The sequence below is a fragment of the Streptopelia decaocto genome, assembly GCF_964273445.1.
Source record: "Streptopelia decaocto genome assembly, chromosome: 24".
Taxonomy (NCBI): Eukaryota; Metazoa; Chordata; class Aves; order Columbiformes; family Columbidae; genus Streptopelia; species Streptopelia decaocto.
Genome location: NC_138679.1, coordinates 1,908,897 through 1,936,742, shown reverse-complemented (window position 1 = coordinate 1,936,742; position 27,846 = coordinate 1,908,897). Strand labels below are relative to the sequence as shown.

The following is a 27,846-nucleotide window of genomic DNA, read 5'->3' as shown; positions in this document are numbered from 1 at the left end:
TGTGCACACAGAGCATGTGGCCGATGTGCACGCGTGTGTGTGCGGTAGGTGCACGCGCCCGCAGCCCGGCTGCCGTGCTGGTGCACGGGGGATCCGGGGGGCCCCCCACGGTACGGGCTGCGCACCCCATGTGCAGCGAGGGGCCCCCGGCCCGTTCTGCGGGGTGCGCCCGTGCAGCCCATGTGCCAGCAGCGCATGTGCGCACGTGTGCGTGTGAACACAGCTGTGCACACGTGGGGGTGCACACACCAGCCCTCCCACTCTGTGTCCCCCGGCTCGCTCCCCGCTGGGTGGGGGTGCAGAGGGTCCCCCCCGCACTGCCCGGCCCCTGCAGCCGTGGGGCCTCCCCGGCCTCCCCAGCCTGGCCCGTGGCCGGCGGCAGCCCGGCGTGCCTGAGCGGTGAAATCACGGGGCCGCGGCGCCCGGGGCACGGCGCCCAGCCCGCTCCCCGGGGACCCCCCCGGCCTCCGCCCACCCGCTGCCCTGGGCTGGGCAGAGGTCGGACTGGGGTCCCGTCCCACCGCTGCACCCCGAGGCCACCGCGCTGTGCTGGGAACCGGCACTGGTCACACTGGGAGTCCCAGTCTGGCTGCCTGCCCTTGCCAGCAGCAAAGACCCCGAACCTCCCCCCCACCTCATGGGGACCCCCCCCAGAGGCATCTCCCACCGGGAGGTGTTGTGGGAGGGGGCGCAGGCTCAGACCACCCCCCCCGGTTATGTCCCTCAGAGGACGGTGCTTAAATGTCCCTCTGACACCCGTGTCAGTGAGGGGTGACCCCAACCCCGCGGGCTGTGCCGTGGGTCCTGGCCATGGCCGGGGCAGGGCTGCGGGGCCAGGACGCTGCGCTCCCGGGCAGCGCGGTGGGGCCGGCGGGGACACGGGGGCCCAAGGGCAGTGCCGGTGCGTCACTGTGTTTACAAGGACCTCGAGGAGCCCTCGTGACGTCCACGCTGGCCCTGCCAGGTGGCACGGTGCCACCACTGCTGCGCATCCCCTGGCCACCGCTGAGATTTTGGGGGCTGGCCTGCGGCCACCTGGCCCCTGGTGGCACGGGGGGGGCATGGAGTTGTTTGTGTCCCCCCCCGCCGCCGTGCCGAATGAGCAGATGGGGCGTGCATGGGGCTATATATAGCGGTGGGACACACAGGTAACGATGCGTCAGCACACGAGTGACGCAGCCTCGGCGAGCAGGTGACGCTCGGCCCCGTGGCGCCGCAGCCAGGTCCCCGGGGGCTGTGGGGGCCCCCCTGACCCTCCATCCTCCATGCACCCGGGTGCATATGGTCCCTGGTGGTGCACAGTTTGGCCATCTGTGGTGAGGGCTGCGTGTGTCACTGTGCGTGCCCACACGAGTGTGTCCACTTGTGCACGGCTGTGTCTTGGCATGTGCTGCTGCGTGTGTCCACACACATGTGGCCACCGCCGTGCGGTGCGTGTCTGAGTCCCTGTGCGTGTGTCACCGTGTGTCCCCGTATGCGTCACCGTGTGTCCCCGTGTGCAGCGTGGATCAGCACATGCCTGTTGCTACGCGTGTGCACCCACATTGCGTGTGTCCCCGCGTGTCTTGGTGCAGCACACGCTTCGCGTGTGTGGCCGTGGCGTCTCAGCGTGTGCGTGGCCGCGGTGGCCGGGGGTGACTCAGCCCCCAGGCAGCCCAGGAATGCCCCCTCCCCGCGGGAGCCAGCCCGCCTGTTGCAATGTGGTTTCCTCCACTGGCCTGTGCCGGGAACGGGCCGTTCTGGGGACGATGACAACCAGGGCTGACCCAGACCCTGCTGGGAAGATAAGGCGGTGCCACCCGCCCCATCCTGCCTTCTGGGAACCGCCTTATCGGGCGGAGGTGGGGGGCGAGGGGGGGTCTGGGCAGGGCAGCACACCCCGGCCTTGTGGCTGCCGGGGAGGGGGCCCGGAGGGCCCAAGGCTGACCCGGGGAGCCCCCGCTCTGACCAGTGCACCCCACGGCCTGCCGGGGCAGGGGCAGCCTGGGGACGCCCCCCACCAGGAGCCCCAGCAGCAGCCCCTACCCATGAACAGGGCCGGCCCTGGGGGTGCCCAGGCCAGGGGTGCATGGTGGGGGGGACCAGCTTTGGGGGGCTGCTGCCCTGCAGGGCTGGGGGGCTTCGGTCGCTCCCTGTGTGCGGGACCCACGCCAGACGCTGCTGCGGGATCGCACCGGCGAGTCCCCTCCACCCGCATGATCCAGGCCGGGTCTTCCCTCCCGCCGGCAAGCCGGACCCCCGCCCCGCTCGGGCGGAAAAGCCCGGCCCGGATCACCGAGCAGCGGAGCGGGATGGCACTATTCCTCCCCCCCAGCCCCCGGTGCTCGGTGCGGCCCAGCGGCGGCCAGGGGCGGGCAGGGCCGTGGGACGCTGCGGGGCGGAGCGGGGCTCGAGGATCCAGACTCCGCTCCAAGCTCGATTCCGCTCCGGGCTTTCCGCACCGCCCCCGCTCCGCTGGCTCATTCATTCATAGATCGGCCGCGCTCTCCCAGCCCATTCATTCCCGGCGGCGCGAGGGAGGCCCGTTACCATGGCAACCGCCCCGGTTCCCGCGGCCTCGGCAGCGCCGCCGCCCCCCCCGCACACACGGTGCGTCTGCAGCGGCGCGGGGGGGCCGGGCCGGGGGAGCCCTGGGGCTCTGCCGCAGCTGGGGGGGCCGAGGGGGGGCAGTGCCCCTTGTGTGCCCCGCTGAGGGGCTGGGGACCTCCCGTGTGCCCGGGCCGGGGGGGCTGTGCGGGAGCCCCCTCGTTTGCACGGCTGTAGGGGGCCGGGGGCTCCCCTGAGGCTCCTGCCGGCTCAGCCACCGCGATGCCCGGGCAGCCCGAGTCGCCCTGACCCCCGCCCAGGGTGGCTGCCACGTCGGCGGGGGGGGAAACCCCACCCAGGGCTGTGGCAAGAGCCCTGCCCTGCGCTCGCCAGGCCCGGGCGGTTTCAGTCCTGGGCTGGGCTTGGCACAGCCTGAACCCCCCGGCTCTGTGGTTGTGGCGCTGAGCGGCAGCTCTGCAGAGCTGGGCACAGCCCCCCAGCGCCGCACAGAGCCCCCCGGGAACCCCTGCGGGCGGGTGGCTGGGGGGGTCCTGCCCTGCGCTGGGGGTGCAGGGAGAACCAGCGGGGAGCGCAGTGGCTGTGGGTGCCAAAGGTGTGAAGGGCCCATGCCCGCCCCAGCGGTGGCACAGGGGGGTGCCCAGGTCCTGTCTGTGCGGGTGGGTGCAGGTCCTGCGTGTGCATGTCCACGCGTGTGCGGGGGGGTTTGCACAGCCCCTGCATCTCCAGCTCTGCTGCAGCCATCCCTGCAGCCCAGCCGCAGCTGCGTGGGAGCTCAGGCGCTCACGGGGGCTCAGGCGTCCACGGGTCGTGCAGCTTCCCTGTGCGCGGTGGCACGAAGCTCGGGGCTGCAGTGTGGGATGAATTGGACAAACCTTCCTGAGCACCTCTTCTGCCTCCCCAGGGCACCTGGAGCGAGGAGCCACGGCCACAGGTGTGGGAGAAGCGGCTGCTGGTTTCCCGCCTGCTGTTCCCAATGGCCGAGCGTGGGGGGTAAGTGTGACCGGGGCTGTGTGGGGCTGGGCGCAGACACTCGTGTGTCTCTTGCACAAACGGGTTCTCCTGCTGTTTGAGTTTGTGCGCGTTGAGGGCATGAGCAGATGAGAGCATGTGTGTGTTTGGATGCACATAGGTACTGGTGCTTGTTGTGTTCCTGGGCGTGTCAGCACGTGAGGCCACGCGTGTGCCACCGCCGCCGGCCCGTGGTTGCTCGCCGGTGTCGCCCTGCGCTGGGCCGCGCACACGCGCGTGTCGGGGGTTGCCCTCACATGCAGCCCTGCGCGCTCCTGCACGCCGGGCCCTGCGTCTCTGAGTCACCCCGCGCAGAGGAAGCCGTGACTCAGTCCTGGACTCCTGCCGCTCCCCACCCCCCGGCCCGGCCACCGCGGCCACGTGGAGCCTGCGGGACGCGGGCTGTGGGGGCTGCTGCTGGGTGCCGGGGCTCCCCGTGGGGCTGCGGGAGCAGGGCTGGGGGCTCGTGCCCCCCGCTGGGCTATGCAGGGACCGGGAGGTCCCTGTGCGGCTGTGATGACCCAAGTGCCTTTGGGTGCGCAGCAGGAGGCAGCCCTGGGCTCCTGGGGTGGCACCGAGCGCTCCCCGAGTCCTGCTCTGCACCGAGCCGCTGTCGACACCGGGCTCTGCGGCTGCCGCGGGTCCGGGGTGCCGCGGTGTCCCCCAGGCAGCGCCGCAGACCTCGGCCTGGGGTGGGTGCTGGTGGCTGCACGGAGCGGGTGGTGCCGCGGGCGCTGTGCTGGCGGTGCCGGCGCTGCCCAAGGCGCTGTGCCGCGGCACGGGCAGCCTCTGTGAGTCAGCGTGAGGTGGAGCCGCTGCCCCCTCCCCGCTCACCCCGTTCCCAGGCCCCGCTCGCCAGAATCGCTTTCGCAATGACTGGGGCAACCACCCCAGCCCTTCCCTGCAGTGCCCGGCGCTGCTGAGCTTGCCTGGCCCTCTGCCCCGCAGGTTGCCCACGCTGCCCCGGCACGGCTGCTGCCGCAGGCTCCGGCCAAGCCCCCTAACGCTGCCCCTCGCCCGCTCCTGCCCTGGGCGCTGCCGAGCGCCGCAGCGTTCACCCTCCCGAGCAGAGCCCGTGTGTCCCTGTGGAGCCATGGTCCCCTCTGCGGGACAGCGTCTGTCCGGTGGCACCAGGGCATCCTGGTGAGCGGCTACCAGGGCTGGAGCGGCAGCGAGTGCCCGCGGAGCCGCGTGAGTCAGCGCGGGCAGGTGGGGAGGCGCGGGGACGCGCAGCGATCCGGGAATGACTCATCTGCTCAGCAAACAAACAGGCGAGTCCCTGTGAAGCGGCGCTTCCTCCGCGCCCCGGCAGCGCCAGGGGAGCCGCCGGTGCCCCCCAGGCCACCGGGACCCCCAGAGTGGCAGCGGCATCAGCCGCAGAGTTGCGGCCACACGTGCAGCTGTGGACGCGGCGTCAGCGGCACCAGGGGATGGTGCCTTGGAGGGCACGGGGCTGGGAAAGGGGCGGCAAAGCCAGTGATGGGCGAGGGGACCGAGGGCAGCGAGCGGTGGCCGAGGGGTGCGGTGGGAGCCGGGCAGAGCCCCGCGTGCAGCACCGCGACCTCCGGAACGGGGAAAAAGCCACGCTCGGCCAGGGGCTGTGGAGGGTGAAGAGGCTGAGTCAGGGGATTAGGGAGCTGCCAGCCCAGCATCCATCCCAGCAAAACCATGGACTAGCTGGTCCAGGCCTTGATTAATAAAACACTGGAGCGCAGCAGCATGGCCCTGCCGCCAGCCCGCTGTCCCCAGGACTTCGGATGAGGTTTTATTTCCAAGCCCTATTTTTCAGAAGTCAGCAAGTTTCCGGGCACAGCGAGATCTTCTCTGGGCCGGCAGCCGGTGTCCCGGTTCCTGCCGGGAGGGGAAGCGCGGCTCGTCCCCAGCGGGCACGGTGCCTCATGGGCAGGACGAGGGTCCCGGACACGGAGGGGAGTGACCGGGCGCTGGCGGGGCTGGGGATCCCCAAACACCTGCCGTTCCCGCCACGGTGAAGGTGCCTTTGTGGGAGCCGCGGTGGCCGGGCGGGCGCCTGGCTCCGGCTGCCGGGGATTTCCCGGGTCCGGGCTCACCTGGGCCGCGGCCGCTCCCTCGCCTGGCGCTTGTAAAACCCAACCGCACCAACCGTCCCGGCCGCGCTGCCCGGGCGGGGGTCGGTCACCCCCCCCCTCGGCGGGGCTGTGGCCGTCACTGTCACCACCAGCGAGTCCCAAGCGTGACCCGGGGCCCCGTGCACACGCGCGTCCTTGCCAGCGTGGCCAAAAACGTCAGGAATGCTTTGTGGTGAGGCTGGCAAAAGGGTCATTCACTTACTGGATTTTTTTAAATTGTTTTTTCCTCCTTTTTGCCCTTTTCCTGGCTGCGCGCTGTGGGTTTGGCCGGCGGCGGGCGCGGGTGTGAGCGGGCGTGTGATGAGCCGGGTGTGCCGGGGCTGGGGAGGGCTGTGAAAGTGCTGAGCTGGTGTGAACCCGCCGTCCCATCTCCTCCTCTGCAGCCCTTCCTGGAAGCGGCTGCGGGGAACGGCCCCGCGGGTGCGGGACGTGGGCAGCCGTGCCCGTCCCCGCGGCGTCGGGGCTCCTTGTCCCCGCATGTCCCCCCGAGGGTCCCCAGCCCTGGTGAGGGGCGGCGAGCGAGGCACCGAGGTGCGCGGTGTTGCTGGCAAAGCTGTTTCATCTCGGGAATTTTTTGCTTAATTTAATTTATTGCCAATTAACTTTAACTCCTCATCGCTGATTTGGGTCTTGAGGAAGAGGAAAACGTAAACAATTCAACAACCACTTCAGTAAACACCTTGCCCGCACCCCTGGGTCTGGCTTGTGTCCCTGTCCCCAACTCATCGCAGCCGCTGTTCTCGCCGGGGTTGTGCCCGCCCGTCCCGGCTCCTCTGGTGGGTGACAGGGACGGTGGTGGCCGCTGGCTGGCAGTGGCTCCTGCCTTCCTGGTGTTGCCCGTGTGCCAGCGCAGGCACAGGGACGTGCCGCTGTCCCCGCTCTGCTCTTTGCCCCTTCCCCGCCTGCCTGAGCCGTGACCCGTCCTGCAGCCGCGTGATGCCAAAGTGCCAACATCACCGTTCCCGTCCCGTCCCCCGGGGCCCGGCAGAGCCGCCGAGCGCGGGCAGACGCCAGGTCGGCACCATGCCACTGCTGCGCCCTGTCCCCCGCCCGGGTCCCTGGATGGTGCTGAGCCGTGGTGCTGGCGGCACACGCAGCACCGAGCCCCAGGGCTGGCGGAGCCATGCGGGGACACCCGGTCCTGTGGCACAGCTGGGGGTGTCACCACCCCGTGTCCCTGTGCCCCTTCCCCATGGCGTGAGCGGCGTGTCCTGCCCGGGGCCGCGCGCTGAGTCAGGGCTGGGCTGAGCGCAGTCGGTGTCCTGACTCACTGGCTGTGTGCGCGGTGCTGGGCAGCACGTCACTAGGGAGGGGACACGGTGGCCCCCCCATGTTAGCCCCTTTCCACCACCCCAGAGTGAGGGAGAGGACCCAGGAGTGACAGTCCTGGCTCTTGGGCATCAACCCTGGCAGCCACCACCCCCAGCTGTGCCTCTCTGGCCCCTGCGGCTCGTCCCTTGTCCAGGAGGGCACAGCGTCCCCAACAGCCCCCGGTGTCTGCGGGGGGACCGTGGGGCTGGGAGAGCCTTGGGGAAGGTGTGGGGGGTACATCCAGACTCCCCAGCTTCCCTTGCACACGCGTGTGCACAGCACGGCCCCTCCACGCCTGCACATTGGCCTTGCAAGCACGCACAGCCCCCTCCTGCACCCTGCCTTCTACAGCCCCCCCCGTCTGTCCGTCTGTCCCCTGTCTGTCCCCCATCTGTCCCCACCAGCTCTCGGCCACCCCCCACTTCCTCCCACCTCTCCGGGAGCGTTTTCCCGCAGCGGCTCCATTGATAAATCCGAAGCGTTGCCACGGAGACGCTGCGGCGGGCGCAGCGGGGGCGCAGTGGGCGCAGCGCTGCGGGGGGGCCGAGTGCGTGTGTGTGCTTGCACATGCGTGCGGTTGCACACGCGTGTGCACAGCAGGGGCCCGGCAGGCAGCGTGTGTGCCTGCGGGTGCACGGCCGGTGTGAGCCGGCGCTGTGCAGAGCTGCACGGGTGTGTGGGAGCGACACGTGTGCCCTGCGTGTGCAGATGTGTGCACAGCTGGGTGTGCGGGCTGGTGTGCCCAGCCCAGGGCAGAACCAGCAGCCGGGACCCCGGGAGCTGTCGGGCTCGTGTCCAGTGACAGAGCTGGGGCCGCCAGCCCCAGTGGGGAAACTGAGGCACGGGGATGTGATTCGCCTGCAGCAGACGGTCACTGGGGGACAGGAGGACGGTCACGCTGCCACCGCCTCGGACCGCTGGCTGCGTGGCGGTGGATCCGTTGCACGTGTGTTCCCGTGCATGCGTGTGCACGGTCGCACGCTGGGTGCTGAGCCCCCTCAGCTGCCGTGGGGTGCTCGGGGACCTGTGTTGTGACTGCCTGGAGCTGCGGTGCCACTCGCCGCAGAGCCACGTCCCACCTGGGAGCTGGGGGGACACAGACAGGACCCCCCGGTGTGGGGTGGCACAGGGTGGCCGGCGTGGCCGTGGCACCGCGGGGCACACGCGTGTGGCGCCAGGCAGGATGCGTGCCGTGCGTGTAGCATGGCTGCCCTCTGCTGCCACCGCCACGGCAGTGCTCGGCACCCTGCGGCGCTGCGGCACCCGTGGGCGCAGGGCCCTGAGGGACCGCGGGTGGCTGGGCCAGTTGGGGACGGGAACGGCCACCCGGGATGGGGGACGTCCTCAAGGAGAGGTGGCCAGGGCACAGACGGAGCGTCGCGCTCCTCCTGCCGTGCGGGGAGCTGCGCCCGAGGGGACACGGGCACCGGGAGCCGGGACACGTCGCAGCCCCGTGAGCACCGTGAACACCGGGTCCCGCTGGCCCAGCCGAGCCCGTGGGGAGCGGGTGCTGCTGGGGCACGGGGGGGTCAGGAAAAGCAGCTCGTGGGCCCCGCTGTGGGGCTGCGCCGCCCCCCAGCACCGCCCCACGCTGAACAGGGCAAGGGGCCAGGCTCCAAACCCCCAGGGTGGGGCAGGTTCCCTGGGCCCCCACGGTTGCCGTGGGGCAGGAGGGTGTAGCCGTGGGTGCCGTGGGGCAGGGTGGGTGCTGTGGGGCGGCTGCCGTGGGCTGCGCACAGCGCGGTGCGTGCACACCCCCCACCCTCCCCGCGCAAACCGCTGCGGGTGCCCGGGGGTCAGCGGGTCCCCAGCAGCTCCGCAGCTGCTGGAATGTCTCCCCACGTTGTCACCGCCCCGCTTTCCCCCTCTACTGTCCCCCCACTGCTGTCCCCCCCGCTGTCCCCCCACACCCCCTGCCCGCAGCGGCCCCTGCGCAGCGCGGGGGGGGCGAGTGCAGGAGCCGTGGGCGTTAGAACAGGAACCGCAGCCCCCGCTTCCCGGATCTCGCTGCCTTTTCTTTTTTAGATTATTTTCCAAAACACTCAAGGTATGTGGGGGGGGGAGCCCCTGGGGCCAGCAAGGGGCTGCTGCTCCCAGCCCCACATTTTTTCCACCACCCTTGTGACCCCTTGTGCACAGCTCGGGCCCCCCACCCCATCCCAGCCCGCAGCCCCCCAACCCTCAGGAGGGTCTGGTTTAGATCAGCCCCATCCTGCAGATGGTTGAATTTGGTGGGGCTGGGGGAGACACCCCCACACCCCCCCCGTCCACGGTGCCCCCCTTTGTCTGCAGAGCTGCCTGCGCTGAACAATAGCGGCCCCCCTGCAGCCCCCACGCCAGGAGGGACGGGGCTGCAGAAATGCCACTAAAAATGAAATATCCCCCCGGCAGCTGGGAGGGGTTCAGCACCGCTGCTGGGTTCAGGGCTTCTAAAGCAGCTGGGGAGGGGGCTGCAGCACGGGGGGGGCTGCTTTCTGTCCTCGGTGGCTCCCGGTGGTCCCAGCTGCTCCGGGGGGTGTTGGGGCCGAAGTGGCCCCTGCTCGGTCCCATCCTCCGCTTTGGGAAGCAGGTCACGTCCCGCTCCAGCGCGATGCCGGGGGGGCTCGTCTTTCTGGGGCAGCGCTGGGCGGCTCAGCAGCAGCCGCTGCGGCTTCCAGCGCGTTTGGGGCCCGGGGAGGATTCCCAGCGCACTCGGGGTCGTTGTGGCCCGGGGAGGAGGGCTGGCCCCCAGCGCTGGGGTACAATCTGGCGACCCATGTTTATGATGCGGCGCTAACTGCGAAGCAGAGGGATGCTGGGGTCTGCCGAGCTCCCCCAAAAAGCTCCTGACTCCAGGAATCGCTCCCCAGCCCCTGGCGGCTGTGCCGGGCTGGCACTGGCCCCTGCGACGCCAAAATCCAGCTTTTCCCGGCAAACACCCGGCTGCCCGGGCAGGTGCGGTGCTGCTGGCGGCGGAGCCGGTGCCTCTACCTGCCCTCCGTCCCATCGGCTGCTGGGGAGAGCGGGGGAACCTTCCCAACCCGTTTCCCTGCCCTAAGGGGAAAAAAAAGAGCAGGAATCGCATGACTCGGAGCTTCAGGAGAGGCAGCGGGGGGAGAAAGTGACCCAGACGGCCAAGAATCTGCTCCGCTGGCGTTTCTGGTTCCTGCTCTGCGGCGCGGGGAGAGGTTGGGTTACAGCGGGAGGCACCGCGGGGGACGGCGCAGGATGAGCTCATGCCAGGGAACCTTCTGGGCTGCCAGAAACGTCGATGCTGCAGTTCAGGGGTTTCTGCAGCCGCGGCGGTTCCCGCAGAATCCCGGCGCGCTCCGCCGCCTCGGCAGCGATAAAACTGCTCGGGAGGGGCCGCGCGTCTCTGCGGGTGATTTATATTTGCTCGCAGGGACACGGCGGCACACGGGGAGTTGCTGATGAGCAGAGAGGGGGACACGGGGTGTCCTGGTGAGCCCTGGTGCAGGAGCTGGAGCAAAGGCTGCCTGGGGGCCCAGGGGTGTGGAGAGGCTCCAGTTTCCCCCGGCACGCAGGCCAGCTCACCATGGTGCATATTTCATCCCTTTTTGGGGAGAGATACCGCGTTCCCGGCAGCTTTTGTCCCTAAGGACTGGATAAAAACCTTCCTGCGTCCCCAGCCCTCCCTGCTTGGGGGGTCACTCGGTGTTTGCACCGTGGAAGTTTGTTTGTTGTCTCCTTGAGTAGCATCTCCTGACCTTAAGAGCTCCGATGCTGCAAATACTCTTAGATGATGATTAATGAGAGCTTATATAACCGTGATGTGTCCTTAATACAGCCGGTGGGTTGACAGGAGCGAGGGTGGGGAGGGAAAACGCACAGCTCTGGCTGCTGCTGCTGTTTCCACCCCAGAAAGAGCCGCGTTTTGCCTGGCAGAAGCAGATCCCTGCCGGAAGGGGCGGCAGCCGGGGCAGAGCTCACCGCGCCGGTGCTGCGGCACCACACCGAGTCGCCCGCGGCACAGCCGGGCTCTCCGGCGCGGCAGAGCTGGGAGGTGAGAGGGTTTTATGCCGGTAAAGCGTCGCTACGTAAGCAGCAGCTGTAACGTCAGCGCTGATGCCTGCAAAGCTGGTAACGCCGGGAGAAAAGGGCGCAAATCCCGCGGCAAGCGCCAGATCGTGGCCCACGCGCGGTGACGAGGCTCTTGGCGCTGGTTACGGTGGAGAGGCACCGGCTCTGCAGGAATCCTGGTGTTTTCCAGATGTTCCTGCGGGCCCCAAAGGGGATCTGGAAACTGCAGCTGCTGCAGGAGCAAATGGCAAGAGCTGGTGATGCCACAGCCCCCCAAGAGCCCGGGGACACAATGACGGGAGGCGCTTGTCACCAAACGTCCCCAGAGTGCACCCGGGGACAGGCAGGGCCACGCGGGCGCTGTCACGGGCTGCGGACGGCTCCTCGACACGGGTGACAGCAGCAGCACCTGGGGGGCCAGCACAGGGCTCTGCTGTCCTGCGCCCCCAAAGACCTCCCGCGATTTTCCAGTCGTTCCAGAATTCTGGCTCCACTTGGGCAGGTGTCGATGGTGCGACAACAAAGGGTTTAGTTTTCCCTAATCTGGCTGGGAAGCGTGGCTAAACCCCTGATAGAACGGCTTGTCGGTGCCAGTTACACGGTTGCTGTGGTTACCACGCGCTATTGTCACCCGGTGCACCGGAGCATCGTGCCGCCTCTGTCCCCAGATGGGGTATTTCGGCGCGCTTTGGTTCTCACCGTCCTTGCCAGGGAAGCCCCTCTGCCCCACGGCGCCACGTCCAGCCCCGATTCCCGCGGATTCCGGCAGGCCCCGCGTGCGCCGGAGCCGCCGCTCGCCGCGGCTTTGTCCTGCAGCTCGGCAAACCGGGCGCAGGAGCTCGAGGAGGGAAATGCAGCAGCAACGCTTCTTGCCATGGCAACGGCCCGGGTGCGTCAGGGCTCGTTTTTCAAAGCAGGGTAAGCAGCTCCCTCCGGGGAAGCAGTAAGAGAGGAGGGAATGGGTTTGGTTGTGGTTTTGTTCCTGTGGGCTTTGGGTCCTGAAGAAGCGCCGGCGTTTTCAGCATATTCGGGCACTGCAGCCGCGGGAGGGTTTGCTCTAGTGACACAAATCACGCGCGTTATGTCTCGTTGCTTAATTAACGGCCGTAACAACCTGCAAAATCTGCAGGGCGAGCGATCTGACTCTGATACGGAGTCTGTCACAGAGCCCAGGGCAGGACCTGCTGCCGGCGCTGGGATGAGGGGACACGGGATGAGGGGACACAGGATGAGGGGACATGGGATGAGGGACATGGGATGAAGGGACATGGGATGAAGGACACAGGCTAAGGGGACACGGGATGAAGGACACGGGCTGAAGGGACATGGGCTGAGGGGACATGGGATGAGGGGACACGGGATGAGGGGACATGGGATGAGGGACATGGGATGAAGGACACGGGCTGAAGGGACGCGGGATGAGGGGACACGGGATTAGGGGACATGGGATGAAGGACACAGGCTAAGGGGACACAGGATGAAGGGACATGGGCTGAGGGGACACGGGATGAGGGGACACGGGATGAAGGACACGGGATGAGGGGACATGGGCTGAGGGGACACAGGATGAAGGGACACGGATTTAGGGGACACTGGCTGAAGGGACATGGGCTGAGAGGACACAGGATGAGGGGACACAGATTTAGGGGACACTGGCTGAAGGGACATGGGCTGAGAGGACACAGGATGAATGGACATGGGCTGAGGGGACACGGGATGAGGGGACACAGGCTGAAGGAAACAGGCTGAGGGGACACAGGATGAAGGGACACGGATTTAGGGGACACAGGCTGAAGGGACATGGGCTGAGAGGACACAGGATGAAGGGACACAGGATGAAGGGACACGGATTTAGGGGACACAGGCTGAAGGGGCATGGGCTGAGGGGACACAGGATGAAGGGACACGGATTTAGGGGACACAGGCTGAAGGGGCATGGGCTGAGGGGACACGGGATGAGGGGACACGGGATGAAGTGACATGTGCTGAGTGAGGGGACACTGTCTTCCAAACCCCCGCCCTGCGCTGGCGGTGCACGAGGACTGAAAAGCACAATTAAACATAGTGTTTGTCCCCAAAGGAGTGACGGTGCGGGGACAGGCCAGGGGGGGACAGGCGGTGGGGGACAGGCCGGGGGGGGACAGGCCGGGGGGGGACAGGCGGGGGGGGACAGGCCGGGGGGGGGGACAGGCCGGGGGGGGACAGGCCGGTGGCTCCGCGCGGCTCCTCCCGCCGGCGTCCCCGCGTCTGTCCTTGTCACTCAGAAAATGGCTCCGTGCGTCAAGGTCGCTCCATCCCCCTCCTATTGCTCTGACATATTCTAGAGCGCCCAACATTCTCGTTTAGTGCAATATCAGATACATTTAATTATATCTATATATAATGTATACTGTCATTGTTCAACGTCAATTCGCTCTCGGGACTGGCAAGTTAGTGAGTTTTTTCACAGCAAGAAAATAACAATAAAGACATAAAAGAAAAACTGGAAAATATTATTTCCAGGGCTTTTTAAACAGACGTTTGCAGAGAGACGCTTGTCTTTGCGAGGGAGTTTCCTCTTTCAATAAGGAAGTTTTTAACGCTGAAGACATTCTCACCTTAGAATAAACCTCAGCGTGTGCTTTTAAACATTTCAGGAAACGGGCTGAGCGAAGTATTTTTGTTATTATTTTTTAAACAAAGCCGTTGATGCTTTGGAAACAGCGCCAGGGCTGCTTTTTGGGCGCGTTGTGCTGCGCTCTCCCCGCACGCGCGGGGCTGATGGGGGAAACCATCATCTTGCTGATGGAATAGGGAGCTACGAGTGTGACCGCCAAAACCTCGGGAGAGGTGGCGACAGGCGACACCTGAGGGACTCGCTCACGGGGAGGGGACAGCGGGGACAGCGGGGACAGCGAGGCCGCGGCGGCAGCGCTCGGCAGCCAAGATGGCGGCGGCGCCTCAGGCGGCCCCTTTGTCTGCGGCAGCCGCCGCATCGCCGGGAAGGGCGCGAAACTGGGGCAGCGCGGACACGCCCCCGCCAGGGAGGGCGGGGCGGGAGCGGCCGCCGGCCAATCAGTTGCCTCCACTTCCTTTCTTCTCACAGGGGCTCTCCCGGCCGACGGTCTCCGCGCTCCCAACCAATCCGCGCCGCCCTCGGCGCCCCGCCCCCACGTGGGAGGAGAGGGCGGGGCGGAGGGAAATGCGGCGTTTTTGTTTTCGCTCCCTCCTCCCCTCGCCCCCGTGGGGCTCATGAATATTAACAACATCCAGACCAATCAGGTGAGGCGGCGGCGGCAGCGCTTTGGTGGCGTCATCGCCCCGCCTTGCAGCTGGGTTAATCTGCATATTCATGAGGTGGGCGGGGCCCAGCGCGGGCGTTTATAAACCGCCGCCCCGCCAGCCTTAGCGTACATCGCGCTGAAGCTTTGAAGTGCTGTGTGGATCCCGCACCTCCAGGGCACCGGTAAGGCGCCTGCCGCGGTGGGCGGGCTGCGGCCGGGTTAGGCCGGGGAGGCTCAGAGCGGCGGAGCGAAAGGGAATATGTCTTAGGAGCTTGAGGGCCTGCTGTTTGGCGGAGTCCGGAACGGGGCGCTCGCTCCGCGGCACGGGTGTTTTCCGCAGCCGCGCGGGGAGCCCGGCGGGGCTGTCCCGGCCGCGTGTCGTGTGTGGAAAGGGGGCCGGCGAGGGCTAAAATGTGCCCTCGGAAACAAAATGGCGACGGGCCTCGGCGGTGCAAAATGGCGGCGGGCGGGAGGCGGGGCCGCGGGCTGCGCGTGCGCCAAGGGGGCGGGGCCGGGGCCGGAGGGAGGGGCGGGGGTCGCGCACCGGAGGGGTCGGGGTGGCGGGACGCGCATGCGCGGTGGGTTCGGGGAGCCGCGGGGCGGACCGGGCCGGGCTCATCCCGGGATGCGGCCTCCACCCCCGGTTGTGCGGCCTCCAGCCCCGGGATGCGGCCCCGTTGCCCCCCTCAGCCCCCCCGGCTCCCCGGGAGAAAGCGCTGTGACTGGAGCCAGCCTGGAGAGCGCTCCTCTGTCGTTTAAATCAGTAGCGTGCTGGCGTTTAAACGTTTCGTACGAGATGGTTGGCGATGTTCTAACAACTTAACCTTTCAGACGCTGTGGGGGTGTCGATTTGGCGGTGCTGACTCCGGTTGCGTTGGTTTCGCAGGTCAGAATGGCCTCAGACGAGGGGAAGCTCTTTGTTGGCGGGCTGAGTTTCGACACGAACGAGCAGTCGCTGGAACAGGTTTTCTCAAAATACGGACAGATTTCGGAAGGTAAGATTGCGGCACTGAGCTGTGGTGACTCCTGGGAACTTGGTAGGATGTGCAAGTGCTGATGAATTTTTTTTTTTCCCCCATTTTTTTATAGTTGTTGTGGTGAAAGACAGAGAGACTCAGAGATCCAGAGGTTTTGGCTTTGTTACTTTTGAAAACATAGATGATGCTAAAGATGCAATGATGGCCATGAATGGAAAGGTAAGGAGCAGCTTCTCTATATCCTTAAAATGTATTAACTTTAAAAGATCTGTTTATGTAGAAAAAGAGATGAATGCTGGTGTCCTAAAGCACAGAAACGATACAAATAATGAAAAATATAAATTTTGAAAGCATTGTGATTTGATCTATATGACTGAAAAATAGTGCTGCTGTAGAAATGCCTGTATGTGCTGTTTGAATGTGATTTGTGTAGCTGGCACAGTTGTGACAGTGAAAACCTTGCTTTGTCATAGTAAGTTGTGGCACTGCTGAGCTGGCAGGGAGGGTTTGCATCTCATTGTCTGTGTGCTTTGTGATTTATAAGTTCAAATCCCAAGTGGATTTACTGTTTTTCCGTTTGTCAGTCTGTAGACGGACGTCAGATCAGAGTCGATCAGGCTGGGAAATCCTCAGAGAACAGATCCCGGGGGTACAGAGGGGGCTCCTCGGGGGGCAGAGGCTTCTTCCGCGGGGGCAGAGGCCGGGGCCGCGGCTTCTCCAGAGGTGAGTGTGTGTGCGAGCGACTCATGCGCCTGAACTCGTCCTGCTGTTGGTCAGAACGTATAAAACACCTGGTTTTTGGTGTCTGTTGAAGGAGGTGGAGACAGAGGCTACGGCGGAGGCAGATTTGATTCCCGGAGTGGAGGTTATAACGGTTCCAGAGACTACTATAATAGCAGGTGGGTTGTTGCGAAGCTCATTAAGCCAGTGTTGCCTCTTTGATGTCAAAGTCAATAGGCTCCATCTGAGCAAACGTAAAGCAGGTGTTTGTTTTTTAACAGCAGGAGTCAAGGTGGTTATGGCGAGAGGTCTTCAGGAGGGTCCTACAGAGACAGCTACGACAGTTACGGTAAGTCCTGGTTCATTGGGAGTGACGAGTACATGTGTAGGAACCTCTGAGCCTGTCTCAAGTCTGGAAATGCCGTAAGGCTCGGTCGGACCCAACCGCTATTTCTGCTCTTGCCCCTAAGAACCAATCTGTCAGGCTTTGGACGTGGTTGTGCCGCTTAAATTTCTAATTTGTAATGCATGTGTAGGAGTTGCTTGGATCTAAGGCAAAGCAAGTTTTTTAAAATACGTTCCTCGAGCTTGAGACTAAGCCGAAACTCGGATGCCCTAACAAGCTCTAATCAAGGGTGGGGGAGTTCTCACGGTGTAGCCAACTAGCAGTAGCTTCGGAAATAATGCAAAGGGAGTAAAATGCTGGAACTTGTCTATGCTTCAGTGCCTTTACAATTGTGCCTGCTTCTTGTCCTCAGCTACACACAACGAGTAAAAATCCTTCCTGACTCAAGATCGTCCTTCCAATGGCTGTATTTATAAAGATTTTTGGAGCTTCGCTGAAATCGTTATTGTGTAGTACATCTACTTGTATTTTCACTTTTGTAGTATTATCAGTTCTAATCTTGTCAAACACAGCCTGACAGCTTCTGATATGAGATGGTCTAATTAGACTTTCCTTTAAGAAAGCTCTGCTTTCAAGTGTTTTTAATCTTTTTTTGAAAGCACTTCACGTTTTATTTTATCCTTCATGATGAGCCAAGGTGTTTTTTGTGAAGTTGGGGCCCCAATTCAGTTTCTTTTGAGATAGAAAGGACCTTTTAATTCAATGTTCACTGGAAGCTGAACAAGCTGTGGACTTTTTTTTTTAAGTGCATTACCTTCGTCTTTTGTAACATTCCTTTAGTGTAGCAAGGTAGGAATGCAGCCTGGGTACAAATTGGAAGGCAAACCACCTTGATATATCTAAAGAGAAACTTGCTTGTATGTTCAACCTGCATAACGGTATTTTTACTGTTGTAATGATGTAAATTACCCAGAAATAGACTTGCAAACTTACCATAAAAAAAGAGGTTCTTGAAAATGTTTATTTATATTGTCCTTTTTTACTGGAAGAAATATGCATATTCCATTGATATTGTATTTGAAGTGGTAAAGGATTCTTGTATACAGTTTTCTTTGGCTTTACGAAGCCTATTAAAAGACCGTCTGAAATGAACTCTGCTCCTGACATTTACATTTCATTGCACAACACAACCCTGGAAGATGAAGAACAGTCGATCAGTGGTAGAGGAAGCCAGAGAAGACTTAGCGATAGCATAAGAGCAAGTCAGATTTTACCGACCAGTTGGTAGAATTTAATCTTAATTGGTCTTGACATGTGAATTCGTCAACATATTTTCACATAAAGAACAATCAGACTTGTCTAGAGGCAGAGAAATGATGGTTTATGCTCAGGATGTTCTAGTAGAGCCGCAGGGAACGCCAGCGTTAGGGAGAAAAATGGATGTTTCTGAAAATGCAGAAATAGCCTACGTGGGGAAGCTGTAGTGAACAGTCCTTAGTCACGGGACTAGTGCCGAGGTGGCCAGGAGCGTGCGATGGTAGGTAAATTGCCGTAATTAGCTAGCTTTGTCATTGCCTTACAAGTTCTAAGAATTCTTTGCTAGCATATGGAAACTGCAGTGTCCTTGGAGAAAAGAAGTGTTGTGCCTCCAACAGAAACCTCTGAGACGAAAGCTGCTCTCTTGGCTAGTTCATATGTGGAAATAGTCCTGTAATTCGAGGTAACTCCTTTTGCTCATGTCCGCATCCTTCCTCTTGTTGAGAGCTCATTTGAAAGTCTAATGTACCTGTGAAAAAATATTCCTTTTGACAATTTTGGTCAACTGCTGGAAAAATTTGAACCCATGCCGTCTGCAACCTTTGGCTTGTGGCACAACTTGAGTTCCACAGATCAGAGCTGGGCATGCAGTCGTGTCTCGCTGGCAGGCGTGGAAGCAAGACGGGAATCGAATTCCCTGACTGTGTGTTCATCTATTGAGAATCTTCCTAGACTTCATTAAGTTGCTCACTTTAATTGTAGCTTTTTCTTTGCCATCCTACTTGTTGCCATTAACTTTTTCCCCATAGCCCACACTTCCTAAGCAGCCATGGCAAAGTTGGTTAAACTCTCTGCTTAGGGCTCGTGCGAGGCCGCAGTTGTCCCAGACTGTGCTTTGTGGTGCGGGGGGTTCCGCGCTGACCCTCCTGCCCGCTGTGCCTGGCGCGGGGGGGCGGGGGGACGATGGCAAAGCTCCTGCTCGGTGTCTCTGTTAATGCGTCTCTGCTTTGGCAGGCTGAAGAGGGGACAGCTGGGGACAGCTGAGCGAGCCCTGAGGAGCCGGAGCGTCCCGTGCGAGGAGGAAACGCCGAAACGCACATTTCCAAGCAGGTAAAACATCCGCCCCTCGCCCCGCGGCTCAAAAAGTTGGGCTCTGTCACAGCACCATTCTGTAAAGTCCAACCAGTAGCTTCTAGGTGATATTTCCTCTACCTTTAAATTCACTGTCTTAATTCTGTTTCAGCCCTGGAATGTGTCGCAGGAGACCGAGCACGGCCATGGAGCGGAGCGGTGGAGATGAAGAGCTCCGAGCGGTGGTGTTACTGGTGTTCAGATGAGGAAATGGAACAAGCCAGAATAAAATCCTGGAATGTGGAAAAAATTGATCTCTGCAGTACTTTTGTGGGGAAACAATATTGAGTTGTGGCCAAGGCGCTTAATAGAAATACAGTTATTTGGTGGAAAGCCCAGTAAAAAGTACAAAATAATCCATGGGTGATCTGGATGTGTCTAATGGCAAGGGCAGAAAGGAATATGATTGTATCCTTGTAGCCTTTAATTAAATGGGCTAATTATGTGAGGTTTGAGCATCTGCAGCATGGTGATAGTGGAGCAGGGAGCTGGGTGCTGAACAAGGCAGCAGTTGAAATGTGGTAACAAGGTGAATTTGAGCTGCTAAATGTTTGTTTTGCATTCTAAACAATGCAAATGCCAAAGTTGGGATAACACAGAGTATTTCATTCCCTGCACATAAGAGTAACTGGAATTGTGCTGCTTGTGGCTGCGTGTTCCCTGGGCTGAGCTTTACAGTTGGGGTGTTGGGGTTGCTTGTGTTAAAAGTTAATAAAATAGTTACTTTGAAGTATTAGCAAGTAAAGGGGTGGGGGGTTTTATGAACCAGGGTTTTCTAGTAGAAACCTACTTTGTCTTGACCTTTTTCAAATGACCTAAGTGAACAGGGTTTTAAAAAAGTGATCGGTTGACACACTTTGGGGGCTGTACCTGGAGGGTTTTGCGTGTTAATATTAAATACAGGGGCATGAGAGGGAGTGACCTTTGCTGATGAAAATGTGAGGCGGGTGACATTTACATGAATTTAAACTGTAAATACAGAGTAGTATTTGGAAGACCTTCCTAAATAGGCTGCTCTAGATGCAGGCAGTAATAATTAATAGGTGCAAAAATAGAGGCCTAGTTTGAGCTGGTGTTATTTTGGCATTGCTAATTACAGGATGGCACTAATGAGAGTTGGAGGGGCTGGATGCCAAACCCCGTTGCATTCTGGGGAAGGTGCTCAGGGGCTTTTGAGTGACCCATTTGTAGCCAAAATGCCCTTTTTTTTCGTGTCCCACATTGTGAGGGGGATGTGACTGACAGGTTCCCGGGTCCGTGTGAAGATCCTGTGGAGAAACAAGACGGTTGTTGGAAATACAACCCAAAACACTCGTGTTTTGAGCCATGTTCGCTTCGGGCTGCCCATCGTGATGGGGGAATGGCGGCTCTGAGGGACAAATGGGACAAACGGCCCCTGAGGGGAGGAGGACGAGCCTGAGGGGAAAATGGCGGCTGTGAGGGAGCGGGTCACGGGGTGAGGGGAACGGCGGCCCCGGGCGGGAAATGGCGGCGCTGAGGGGGCTACGGCCGCCGTGACGGACGATGGCGGCCCCAGGGGTGTCACGGCCGCCGTGAGGGACGATGGCGGCCCCAGGGGTGTCACGGCCGCCGTGAGGGACCCGGGCGGCCCCAGGGGTGTCACGGCCGCCGTGAGGGACCCGGGCGGCCCCAGGGGTGTCACGGCCGCCGTGACGGACGATGGCGGCCCCAGGGGTGTCACGGCCGCCGTGAGGGACGATGGCGGCCCCAGGGGTGTCACGGCCGCCGTGAGGGACGCGGGCGGCCCCAGGGGTGTCACGGCCGCCGTGACGGACGATGGCGGCCCCCAGGGGTGTCACGGCCGCCGTGAGGGCGTGAAACCACCGCCCTGGGCGGGGCCCGGAACGCGGCTGCCCCGGAACGGCGAGTGCGGCTCCGCCGGGCCCGGCCGGTCCCTCCGCCGCCTTCCTGCGCCCGCCCCGCCGAGGCGCCGCTCGGCGCCGCCATGCTGCGGCCGGGCCCGCTCTGCCTGCTGCTGCTGCTGCTGCTGCCGCCGCTGCTGCCGCCCGCCGCCCGGGCCGCCTCCCCCGCGCCCCCCGCCGCCTCCCCCGCGCCCCCCGCCGCCCCCAGCCCGCTGAACGGCACGGAGGCGCCGCGGGCGGCCGCCGGGAACGGGACGCGGCCGGGCCAGCCGCCGGGCCGGCGGAGGCCGCCGGGGTCGGCGCTGCCGCTCGGGTCGGGGCTGCCGGTGCTGAAGCGGGCGGTGTACGTGCTGAGCGGCCTCTCGGTGCTGGCCGCGCTCTACTTCATCCTGCGGGCGTTCCGGTGAGTGTGGCCGGCCCGGGGCCGCGGCCCCGCTCCCCTGGATCCCCGGGGCCCCGCTCCCCTGGATCCCCGGGGCCCCGCTCCCCTGGATCCCCGGGGCCCCGCTCCCCTGGGTCCCCCGGGTCCCGCTCCCCTGGATCCCCGGGTCCCCGCTCCCCTGGATCCCCCGGGTCCCCGCTCCCCTGGGTCCCCGGGTCCCCGCTCCCCTGGATCCCCCGGGTCCCCGCTCCCCTGGATCCCCGGGTCCCCGCTCCCCTGGATCCCCCGGGTCCCCGCTCCCCTGGGTCCCCGGGTCCCCGCTCCCCTGGATCCCCCGGGTCCCCGCTCCCCTGGATCCCCGGGTCCCCGCTCCCCTGGATCCCCCGGGTCCCGCTCCGTCCTCTGCCAGGCCGGAGCTCTCCCTCCCCTTGCATCGCTCTGGGAAAAACACTTCTGTAAATTCACACTGCTGTTAATTACCTAAGGCAATTAGCGCTGGTTCTGCTCGCTCTGCCCTTGGGCTCCTAACGGCCTCGGCTCACCCGCGCTCTCCGTGTCCCCAGGTCGCAGGGACCCAGAAATGAGCACAAAACGCATTTCAGGTTGAAGAAGCCTCAGCGGAAGAAATACGGGCTGCTGGCGAATTACGATGAGAACATGGAGATGGCCTCGCTCGACAGCGACGAGGACACGGTGTTTGAATCCAGGAACCTGAGGCGGTAAGCGGGGATCCGGGGTTTCTGTGCCCCTCGCAAGGGGCTCAGATGCTCCTTTTCTAAACACATGGGAGCTTTGGCACAGATCTGATCGCCAGATCTGCATCAGTTAAACTTCTCTATGTGGTCCCTGTGCTGGCAACAGACGTTGTCTCGCCTTTCTTAGTTTTCTGACCGGCTGCACTGACAGGGATGTATCCTGGGTTGTCCAGAGCCACTTTGTGCCTTGTGTTTAGCAGCTCGTACGACGGACAGACAGACAGACAGACAGACCTGTCTGCTCTGAGCCTCCCTGCATCAGACAGGAAAAGAGAAACTGCTGGGTTTTGCAGTTCAGGAATCGCTCCCAAGCCCCTTCACAGCTAAAACTCTCGGTCCCGTTTGGGCATCCGTTCCTGATCCCATCCCGTGGATCCTGCGAGTCTGTTTTCTGTGGATGCTGTTGTTTTAATGATTAAGGAGGAATATTTCTTCCCCATTTCCTCGCAGCTGCTGCCTGGCCGCTCCGCTCCCCGAGCCGTTCCGGGGGCGCAGGGGTCCCGGGTTGCACGTACTCGCTCTGACGCTGCGTGTCTTCCTTTTTTCCAGGTGATTTGGGACCAGCGGCACCAACTGCACAGACCGACCAAGGGGGTGCAAGTCCCTTGGAACCACCTTACCAGTGCTCAAGTCTTATTTTTTTATATTTGCTTATAATGACTATTAATTAACGGTACAAACGCTTCCATAGCTGGGCCCGGGGCAAGGGGACCAAACCTGTTCTCTTCACACGCGTTTTTGGGGAAAGATGGAGCGGAAACGAGACTCCTGGATGAACATTCGGCGTTTGAAATCTTCCCGCTCCGGCCTCAAGTGCTGCAGCTGCGGCTGCTGGCCCCTCAGTATTCCCAGGTGCTCGTATCCCTCTGTACTGACTGTGGCCGTCAGCTTAAAATATCAGGCGAGTAGATTCCATGTGATCCTCTGTCCTTCAGGCTGCTTCGTTAGGAAGCGTCTCTAATGAACTCTGCTGCGGCAGGAGCTGGGGGAGTCTGTCGTGCTGGTGTGGGCAGCGTGGTAGCTCAGACAGAGAATCGCTTTGGGTTAAACGCATCGGTTTTCTCGTAGTTGCGGGGTTTGCGGGTACAGGTGATAATTCAGGTCCCGATGGGGGTTTTCAGAGCAAAGTGTTTACAAACGCGAGGTGCCGCTTTGCCCGGAGGAGCGTTTCTCCAGCAGAGCCGTCGCTTGTGCGTTCGCTGGGGGCGCTGGGGCCGTCCTGCCCGGCTGCGGGGCCACGTTCGCCACAGAAACGTCCAACATCGACCCAGCTGCTGCGTTCGGAGCTGCCGCCCCGTCCCAGACCCCCCGAGGAAGAGCCGGAGCTGCGGGTTGAGCTGGAGAACCCCGACCGCTGGTGTGTGGAGCGACCCAGCTCTGAGCATCCGACGCCTGGAAACGGGGGATCCAACTCCCCATGAACTGTGATTGTGAAATGGAGGCAGCCCTGGCTCAGAAATCATCGTTTTCTGGAGGGTACTGGAATTTCGCTCATCTGCTGGTACTTGAGCTGTGTCGCGCTGTCAGCCGGGCAAACCAGGACGTTCCTGCGCAGCCCGTGTTGATAGTTGGGCTCTTACTTTGTAGGACCAAATGTGAATGTGTTAGACGGCCATTGTTATGTGGATCTGCTGATAAAATGCTCAAAACTGCCTGCAAAGTGCTCCTGTGTCCTTAAGTCCCAATTCTACCCCAAACTGGTAGTGCCTTTGTCAGGAAAACCCAAGGAGTTCCCCGGCGGGCCCGGCGCTCCCTGCTCCACCTTCCCTTGAAGGTGAAGGTTTGGAATGTGTTTGGAGTGACGGCTCCTTCCTTTCGATAAGCAAACCCTCCCTGGGTAAGGGGACAAAACCGAGAGTTGGCAAAAAGAGCGGGCGAAGGGGCGTCCGTAGGGAATCGCCAGCGCGGCGCTCGGGGTGCGAGTCCAGCGCAGGGCGGATGAGGTTTCCTGGAGAAACGTCCCCCCAGGTGCCGGCAGCTCCTTTCTCGCACGCGTGCAAAAGATTTTTAAATATATACCTATATTTTTAGTAAAGCTGCCATGTGAACACAGCACTCGGATGTGCCCTAATTTCATATCGTTTGTATCATTTCACGCCTCTTCCAGGTACTTTCTGCTTGTTTAGCTGCCGCAGAGACCAAAGTGTGTGAGCCTGGGCCCCGCTGCTCCGGGGTGACCAGAGCTTGGCCTTTCTTTATCTGGGTGATTTAACCTGATGGTTCTTTAGGCTCCGCTCTTCGTAGGACAGATGGGCTTTTGCAATTTTGAAGTTTCCCGATCCTGTAGGATTGGATGATTTCTTAATGTTCGCAGTTGAATGATTTTGATTAAAGAGGGGACCTCAACCTGCAGGTCCTGCCGTGAAAATAATGTCGGTGGAATTTGATTTTGCTGTCGCGGGTATTTAGAATTTGAGCAGGGGAAGATGCGGAGGGACACAGTCAGAGCTCCCTGTTCTGGTGCTTTGTAGGTAAATGGTAATTCAGCCGAAGGCCGGGAGGGTTTGCCAGCCCAGGGTCTATGCACCACATCAATATTTTCAGAGCCCTTCTCCCAGCCCTCTTTAAAGGGGTGGATTTCTTCACGTGGAGGATAAAAGGGTGACGGTGGGGCTGTGCTGTGGCATTGCTGTGACTTTCTCCTGATCCTGTTTTGGCCAGAGAGGCGGTTGAGCTGCTCGGTGACCCCGCGTGGCCTGTCCCGCGTTCCCCGCAGCGTCGCGGGAGCGCTCGGTCCTCTGGCTTCGCTCTTCACGGGCCAAGATGTTCCATTCCTGCTCCGTTCTGAATCTCGGCTAAAGGCACCTCTGAGGGGAGAAAACACAGATGCTGATTACAGACCTGCGACTCCTCCGAGGGCAGATCCGCCGCTCGGCACAGCTGTTACTGGTCTGCGTTTATCCTGGAGGAATAAACGGGCGCTGTCGAGCAGCTTCTCCCCGCAGTGCGAGGCCAGGGGAGGCTTTCGGCGGGGCGGAGGGGATATCTTGCTAATAATAGTGGCTTTAAAAGCCTCACTTTCTGCTTCCCTAACAGGAGAGCAGTTCAGTAATTCCTTCAGTTATAGCTTTAGTTACTTCACGTGTATTTGATGCTGGAGTCGATAGCCTGGTAGCCTTTGCAATGGTTAGAACAAGTGATTTTTCAGCATAGGTTTAAATAAGAGCGGATGCAAACGTGGCTGCAGCTCTGGCTCGAGCGCGGCTCCGGGCGGCTGCGTCCGTCCTCACCAGCTGCTGGTGCACGTTTCTCTCTCCAGAGGGAATCGGGGTGTTGGGGGGAGGCTCTGGGGCTCCGGCCACCCTTTGCTGTTGTTCTGTATGGGGTTCGTGTTGAAACTTGCCAAAAATGGGCCACGGGGACGGAGCGCACGGTTCCCTCCGACGCTGCGCGGTCACCACCTGTGGCTGCTGCAGTTTGCCTGGGACAGCCGCTGTTGTTTAAGCCAAAGCCCAACGTCAAGAGTTTACGTGGTTGCCGCTCGGCTCTCGGCGGGTTGTACGGGATCCTCTGCTGTTGCCATTGAACCGCTGGGCGTATCGAGCGGCCCGTCTGCCGAGGTTAATGAGATTGACTGAGAGCGAAATGAGCATCAGCTCTGCTGTTAATAACGCGCTGCTGTTTGGTTTCGTCGGTACGTGTGGCTGCAACGGGATCCGCGTGGCAGCGCCCATGCTCGGAGCTGGTTGCCGAGAGGTCGATACAACAGCGCTGGGGCGCGTTGTGCTGTCTGTGCTCTCGGAGATGGACGAGCTCGTCTTCCACCCTCCTCCTTGAATTGCTGATTCCGTTTTAAATAGCAACCAGTCCTGTATTGATTGATTGTTTTACTTTCGTGTACAGCGTCCCCCCCGCTCCATTGTATCTTGAAACAAATGAAATAAAGCGTTCTCTTTCACCCGATTCCACCGCGGCAGCATGGGGCTGTTTGTGGGCCCGAGTTAGTGCTGAGCTGGAGGGCTGGTGCTTTTCTGGAGCTTTCCTAAAGTCTCTTTTCTCCTTGTTCTGACATTAATCTCTGGTTTTGTACAGAAAATCCCTGCAAGGGGGACCCTGTCCTCTCCGCAACGGAAGAACCAAGTTCGTTTGGCAGTCGGGAGGGAGCTGTTGTCCCCTGGGTGGGGACATCCCGGTTTCCTCAGCGCACAGAATTAACACCTGGACAAAATTCAGGCTGTTTTGGTACCAACATCTGCTTTTCATCCCTCTCACAAAACAGGGCGGTTGTGCAGGTTGTGGTGATGGGGATTAGAAAGAGCAGCCGAGTTCCCTGTGTCCCCAGCTGTCCCCCTGCTCTCCTGGCCGTGTCACCGTGTCCCCAGCTGCCCCCTGCTCTCCTGGCCGTGTCACCGTGTCCCCAGCTGTCCCCTGCTCTCCTGGCCCTGTCACCGTGTCCCCAGCTGTCCCCTGCTCTCCTGGCTGTGTCACCACGTCCCAAGCCCAGGGGCTGGGTGGCTGCAGGTTGGTCTGGACGTTCGGTTTTGGTGTTTTAACGCGGTTACGGGACGGGGTTTCTGCGGCGCGGCGGGGCCGGCGGTGCCGGGGGGGTCCCTGCAGGTGGCACCCGCAGACCGAACACACCGGCAGCACCCGGGGGAGCTGAAAATAAATCCCCATGCTCTAAAACGGCCAATCTTCTTTTAAAAAGGCAAATCTCGCGTCCAGCAGCTGTGGGAAGGACGCGGCCGTGCCCCCGGCGCTCGGGGAGCAGCAGGTTTTGGGGCGGCGCTTTGGGAGCTCTTTGCCTCTCGCTCCTGGCTTTATCTCAGCCAGGTTTAGCCCAGCCCTGTCAGTACTTGTTCACAAGGGCTTCGTATGATTCCAGGACAGAGAAACTTTGCGGATCCCCTAATTTGACTGAAGGAAGCTGCCGGAGCTCATTGCGGCGAGGGAGAGGCTTGTCTGTGCAGAGCCTGGAGTTGTCTTAGGCTGGCTCATGGCTCGGCATAAACCCTGCAGGACTAAAGCCGGGCCCAGAGTTCGCTCCCTTCTCCTCCAAGTCGTGTTTCCCAGCCCGTGTGCCTCGGTGACCCGGGAAAACCCGGCGCCCCCCGATCCGCACCCACGAGCGCTCTGCCAAATTAACCGCGGTGTTAACGAACTAACGGAGAGCGCCGGGACGGGCAGGACGGCGTCGCGCCTTCACACCCTGTCCATGGGAGCTGCATGGGCTGTAAACCGAATGTTCCTTCGTTGTCGGGTTCAGGGGGCTGGTGACCCCAATTAGCACTAACGACCCTGTGCACGCGGCATTAGCTGCAGAGGTGTCGCCCTGCCCAGCGTTTCCCTGGCCCTGGTCTGTGCTCTGCGCGGCCGTTCGGAGCTCCGGCCTCTGCCAGGAGCGGCTCTGGCTGGGATTCCGGTCACAAACACAAGCTGGCGGCATGGATCTGTTGGCAATTTATTTGAGACTCAATTTGAAGTGCTCTCGGTGCTTCGGATGCAAATCTCTTTCCTCGAAACGGGCGCCGCGGGTCGTTTGCTGAGTGCTGGTAAATGCTTTTGATGTCGCGCGGCTGTTCGGTGCCGCCGCGCTGCGCCGAGGGCGCGATGGCCGCTGCCAGGACCGGCCCCGGCGCCCCGTGTGCGCACACAGCGCTTCGTGCTGCTCTCCGTACTCACACCTGTCTTTTTAATGAGGGTTCATGTATAGATTAGGGCATGTGTGGACAATAGTCTGCAAGTTTTGCGCTCACTCTATAGAAGGAGAGATGGTCCGAGTGCCTCCGGTTACCTGGGGAGGGAAAAAGGGAGAAATGTAGATTTCAGTGCGGGTGAAGATGTTTCGTTCTTGGGTTTCAGAGCCCAAAGTTGGGTTCCTCCAGTCACAGGTGGCTCTACCTGTGCTGGCCGGTCCTTGTCCCCTGTCCTGGGGAAGGTACAAGGAAGGAACAAGGGACATCGTGTGAGGTGTCGCAAGCGCTCTGTTCAATTTCTTGCCCGCTCACCGAGCGGCTCGAGGGACATGGGGGGTGACGGTGTCTCGTGGAGTCGCGGCCCCCGCGTCCTCAGCCGCGCTCACAGTCCCGGCCCCGCAGCCCCGGGGACTCTTCGTGGGGAGCATTTGGGGCACGACCGGGGGCTGGGCCCCGCGGTGCTCGGTGGGCGCTGGGCCCCACGTTGCTCGGTGGGCGCTGG

The 27,846-nt window shown here is 61.8% G+C and overlaps 2 protein-coding genes across 8 annotated transcripts; both read left to right on the top strand.

Moving 5' to 3' along the window:
- Positions 1-3,513: 3,513 nt before the first annotated feature.
- Positions 3,514-19,149, top strand: CIRBP (cold inducible RNA binding protein). 7 transcript variants are annotated; one of them, XR_014186017.1, is made up of 8 exons: positions 14,317-14,439; positions 15,144-15,252; positions 15,347-15,453; positions 15,819-15,957; positions 16,049-16,133; positions 16,236-16,303; positions 18,572-18,667; positions 18,801-19,149. XR_014186017.1 is itself a non-coding variant. In XM_082072429.1 (7 exons), exons 2-7 carry the CDS (start codon positions 15,150-15,152, stop codon positions 16,727-16,729), a joined length of 516 nt encoding a protein of 171 aa, XP_081928555.1. In that variant the 5' UTR covers positions 14,317-14,439; positions 15,144-15,149; the 3' UTR covers positions 16,730-17,452. The 7 variants fall into 7 exon arrangements, 5 of the variants coding, with proteins under 5 accessions (XP_081928552.1, XP_081928555.1, XP_081928554.1 ...); XR_014186018.1 differs by having other exon boundaries at positions 16,239-16,303; positions 18,801-19,145; XM_082072429.1 differs by lacking the exons at positions 18,572-18,667; positions 18,801-19,149 and adding an exon at positions 16,713-17,452 and having other exon boundaries at positions 16,239-16,303.
- Positions 19,150-20,530: 1,381 nt separating this feature from the next.
- On the top strand, positions 20,531-23,362 carry FAM174C (family with sequence similarity 174 member C). Its single transcript, XM_082071974.1, has 3 exons — positions 20,531-20,974; positions 21,517-21,672; positions 22,258-23,362. Exons 1-3 carry the CDS (start codon positions 20,655-20,657, stop codon positions 22,259-22,261), a joined length of 480 nt encoding a protein of 159 aa, XP_081928100.1. The 5' UTR covers positions 20,531-20,654; the 3' UTR covers positions 22,262-23,362.
- The last annotated feature ends 4,484 nt before the right edge of the window (positions 23,363-27,846 follow it).